Source organism: Megascapheus bottae, unplaced genomic scaffold (genome assembly GCF_031878675.1).
Source record: "Megascapheus bottae isolate mThoBot1 unplaced genomic scaffold, mThoBot2.hap1 HAP1_SCAFFOLD_94, whole genome shotgun sequence".
NCBI classification, from domain to species: Eukaryota; Metazoa; Chordata; class Mammalia; order Rodentia; family Geomyidae; genus Megascapheus; species Megascapheus bottae.
The window spans coordinates 597,324-602,344 of record NW_028327428.1 but is presented as its reverse complement, the minus strand read 5'-3'; the positions used below and the strand labels follow the sequence as shown (position 1 = coordinate 602,344).

Genomic DNA, 5,021 nt, shown 5'->3' with positions numbered 1-5,021 from the left:
GGTATCAGAAAAAGTATTTAAAGGAACATAAGGATAGCGTTGTAAGGCTACAATGATAGCCTGCAATTCTACTAACTGAGCAGACTTATGAGGGGTAACATGTGTAAGTACAGTATTTTTAGTCACCACAGCAACAGTGCTGAGAGATCCATCTGTAAATACTGTCAAAGCCTTTGGGATGGGATTCTTTTAAACTATAGTGGGAAATATAATGGGATGTTCTAAACAGAATGATAATAAACTAGATTTGCGAGGATGATTATCAAAGCAGGCTTGAGTAGAGCATCATATAATGGCCCATTCACTGGTATTTCCGATTAAATATTCCAATTGTTGAAATGTATAAGGGGTAATAATTTTACAAGGATGAACTCCAAAAACCTTAAGGGAGGTAGTAAGGGCTTGCATAATTAATTCAGCTACCATAGATGGATAAGGCATAATAACTTTCTTTGGGGAGGTTGAAAAATGGACCCACAAAAGAGGACCCTCTTGCCAGAAAACTCCGTAGGTGTATAAGCAGAAGAAATTACAATAAACATGAGTTCTTTAGAAAAATCAATACGATCACAATGAGTTCTTTCTATAGCTTTTTCTACAATAAGCAAGGCTTTTCTCCCTTCTGGAGTAAGCTCCCTAGGAGATGAGGGATCAGGATCCCCTCGTAATATCTCAAATAAGAGTTTAAGTTGTCCTGTAGATAGACCCAAGGAGGGACGTAGCCAATTAATATCCCCTAAGAGATGTTGAAAATCACTTAAAGTAATCAATTTATATTTAGCAATTTGAATTTTTTGTGGCTTAATACAGTACCCATAATTTGATATCCCAAATAAAGAATGGAAGAACCTGATTGTACCTTTTCCTCAGCTATACGAAGTCCATGACTCTGTAACATATCTGACATTAAGCCAAAAAGTTGTAAAAGTAAATTTAAATTGGGGTGTGCTAATAAAACATCATCCATAAAATGTATTACCATTACATCAGGATAGCTTTCTCTAAAGGGCTTAATGGCTGCATTAACATACACCTGACAAATTGTGGGGCTGTTAGCCATACCCTGAGGTAGGACTTTCCATAGAAATCTTTGACAAGGGCCTTCAATGTTTCTAGCGGGTACTGCAAAGGCAAACCTTGGAACATCCTCAGGATGTAATGGAATAGAAAAAAAGCAATCCTTAATATCAATAGCAATAATTTGATATCCTTTTGGAATGGCTACAGGATTAAGGAGGCCAGGTTGCAAGGGACCCATAAGTTGCATAGAATTATTATTTTTTTCATATATTTTTTGTTATAATTAATAGAAGGGTTACGTAATATTTGCCAGATAGATGGTGCATTAATTCCCATACACTGATACCCTTTCACATGTCTTGGTCCCCAAACATAGAATTATTAATGACCCTCAGATCATGAAGAAGTCGCCATTTCCCAGATTTCTTTTTTATTACAAAAATAGGGGAATTCCAAGGAGAAGTAGAAGGCTCAATGTGACCAGCTTGCAATTGCTCTTGTACTAACTTTCGGGCCACTTGGAGTTTCTCCTTTGACAAGGGCCACTGAGGGACCCAAATAGGATTATTAGATTTCCAGGTTATTTTTAATGGTGATTTCACAGTGGCCCTTAATGAAAAGGATAACCAACTCCACTGCAGTCATTTTTCTTGGTTATGGGTATAGGCTTAGGATTTCCTTGAAGAAGTTTTCCTAGACCTTTCCCTTCCAGGTAACCCTGCTTGTGCATCATTGTCCAGGCTCTCTTACCTGGATAATATCCTGATTCAGGTTTTGCCATCCAGGATTCTCTGTCTTCCTTGACAAGTTCTGTGGTAACATGTACTCCCATTTCCTGTAATATATCTCTGCCCCACAACGTGATAGCCAATGATGCCAACACATAAGATTGAAAAGTGCCTTTATGTCCCTCCCTATCCTGCCAGGATAAAACTCTGATCAGGACTTTGTGAAAATCCTAACCCCCTCAGTGTGCAATCAGCTTTCTGAAGAGGCCATTGCTTAGGCCAATGTTGAGAATTGATAATGGATATGTCTGCCCCAGTATCAAGGAGACCCTCAGTGGTCATTCCTTGCACAAGTAATTTGAGCAGAGGCCTTTTTGAACAATCCTGCACCCAACAAACCATTTGTTCTTTTCAAGTTGACCCAAATCCCCTGGATTCCCTATTTTGAGGCATACTCTTAAAACGTTTATGCATACTTGGGAGTAAGATTAATTGGGCTATTCTGTCTCCTGGACTGATGACTGAGATACCACGGGGAGAATTTACCATAATTTTAATTTCACCTGTATAATCACAATCTATAACTCCTGGAAGGATATGAAGGCTGGAAAGGGTAAGCAAACTATGCCCAAGGAGTAAGCTTCCTGAATTTGGAGGGAGAGGCCCTGATATCCCTGAAGGAATTAATTGGACTCCCATCTCAGGCATTAATACGAGTTGGGAGGTGGAGCAGAGGTCCAATCCTGGGCTGCCTGAGGTTCCTCGGATGAGGGAGTCAATGGAAAGAAGGGGTTGCGACGAGGAATGGTCTGGATTATACCTGGAGTATGGCGCACTGGCATCTCCATAGCCCCATACATTTGTGGGCCCCGAGGCAAAGGGTTCCACCTTCCATTTTTTGACCCGGGTCCCTTCCCCGGGCTCCCATCAAAATCAGTGGCAGATCTACACTCATTAGCCCAATGTTTACCTCCTCCACACTTTGAACAGATCCCTGGCACTGGGGACTTTTCTGTCTTTATTACTGAAGCTCTTTGGAGCCCTTTACTAGGACATTGATTGTTAGAATGTCCTGGTTGGCTGCAGTGAAAACAAGTTCTTTGTCTAGCTCTTCCTGCTGGGTCTAAGGGAGGCACACCCCTCATGGCTGCCACAATCAGCTGTCCTGTGACCACTGCATCATTAATGTCCCTACAGACTTTTATGTAAACTGATAAATCCTTCTGCGCTTTCCATGGTCTTATTGCAGCTTGACACCATTTGTTTGCATTTTCAAATGCCACCTGAAGTATTAATGGCATGGCAGTGTCAGTGTCGCCAAAGACGCGAGTGGCTATTTGAATGAGTCTATCTACGAAATCTGCATAAGGCTCGTTAGGTCCCTGAAGAACCTTTGAGAGACTACCTTGTAAATTACCAGAACCTTGTAAGGTCTTCCTTGCTCTAGTAGCTACAGTAGCAATCTGTGCATATGTTCCTCGTTCATACTGAAGCTGTGCCTGTAACGTGGCATACTGACCCTCTCCTATAAGCATCTCAATATTTCTTTGTGGGAAACCTGCCACAGCATTTCTACGTGCTGTTTCTAAGGATAACTCATCGGCAACCAAATTTAAATTTGCCAGTGAGTCTAACATACTAATAGTGAAAGGTGCTTGGGGTCCATAAGCCATAACGGATTCCTTTAGCTGCTTAACACTTTTAAAGTCTATTGGTTGGTGAAATCTTGCCTGATTTTGATCCTCAAATACTGGAAAACCCCACTCATCCCCCATTTCTAACGCTTCTACTGTTTTAGCTAACTTGCAGATAGATCTGAGGAGGCTAGCTGTTGGCTCCTCTCACTGAGGCACAAATGGCTGAACTACTGGCGGTGGTCCCCTGTCTTGCAATTCCTCCTCCGAGCACAGGCTTTCTAAATCACTACCACTTAATTCCTCCTCTTCCTGTTTACTCGATTCACTCTCATATATCTCTGCACTTCTTTCCACCTGTTGTTTAACTCTTTGTTTGGACGAAACAAGCACTCCCGGATAAGTTGCCACATAGGAAATGTCCCTGTCTTAATGCTTTTTCCAAATCTAACTTATGTAAATCCCACTGTGGTACATTAAGAAGTCCTTCATTCAAAAACCAGGGACTTACTTTCGCTATCGTATCCACATAAGCCTTAACTGTGGATTCTTTTACGACAGTACCATTAATTTAAGTAAATCTCTTATGACTAACCATCTGGTCCTTGGAAACTTCTGAACACGTTATTCACATTTAACAACTGAACAAACCTTTTCTTTGATTACAACATCCGGTTTTTGGAATCTCCTGAACCCACTATTCCCGTTTCTTTACCAAACCCCTTATTCCTGGGTCTTTATGGAACCCCTTATACCCGGTTCTTCACCGAACCCCTTATACCCTGTTCTTTACCGAACCCCTTATTGCCTTGCCTTTTCCGCTCTGGCTAGAGACGTCCATGAGGTTCCTCAGTTTCCCCACTGTGCCAAAGTGACCTGCGCTTCGGAGGCGGACTGGGAATGACTATAGCCTCGCTCTCTGTGAGGTTCCTCAGTCCTTACTCACCGAGCTGAAAAAACATCCACGTACAGGCCACCACTTGTCGCTGCCCACAGCAACGACATGTCACTTCAGAGGCAGACTGGGAATGATCACAGACTCAAATCGCTGCAACCAGAGGTCGTTTATTTCTCTCTCCTTTCTTCTTTGCCTCTCTCCCTTCTCCTTCTCTCTTCTCCCTCCTGCGTCTTTTCTCTCTTCCCTTTCTTCCCCGCAAACCCCACACTATTTATATCCTTAAGCAGCCAATCACAGTAAAGGTCATCTGCAAAGCAGCAAACAAACCTGGAAGAAATCTAGCGATCTACTCTATCCACAAGCATGGAAGGAACAAACCAACAAATGCAAAGAAACTTCCTGGTCAGCAAGTATTGACTCATTAGCAAGCTGCCAGGTGCCATCTTATAATCTTACTTCCTCAAGAGGCTGAAAACAATGGTCTCCAACGCCTTGGTTATTTCATACTGTTACATTAGTTCACCTTGTTATCTGATATATTGGGGGGAGGGGGAGAAACAACATGAGTCATGGGGGGTGGAGGGAAATGGGGACCATGACATGAGAAAGGTATCAATGTATGTGAAGTAATGTACCTTCTATCTGGTGACTATAATGTAACCCTTCTATTAATTACAATAAAATATATGAAAAAATAAATAAAATCACCCTTGCAATATTAAAGTTAATAAAAGAACCATG

General features: G+C 41.8%; 1 protein-coding gene across 1 annotated transcript; it reads right to left on the bottom strand.

Moving 5' to 3' along the window:
* Positions 1 to 2,455: 2,455 nt before the first annotated feature.
* On the bottom strand, positions 2,456 to 3,421 carry LOC150039880 (endogenous retrovirus group K member 6 Gag polyprotein-like). The gene has a single exon (XM_090327544.1). It carries the CDS (start codon positions 3,419 to 3,421, stop codon positions 2,456 to 2,458), a length of 966 nt encoding a protein of 321 aa, XP_090183670.1.
* Between the last annotated feature and the right edge of the window lie 1,600 nt (positions 3,422 to 5,021).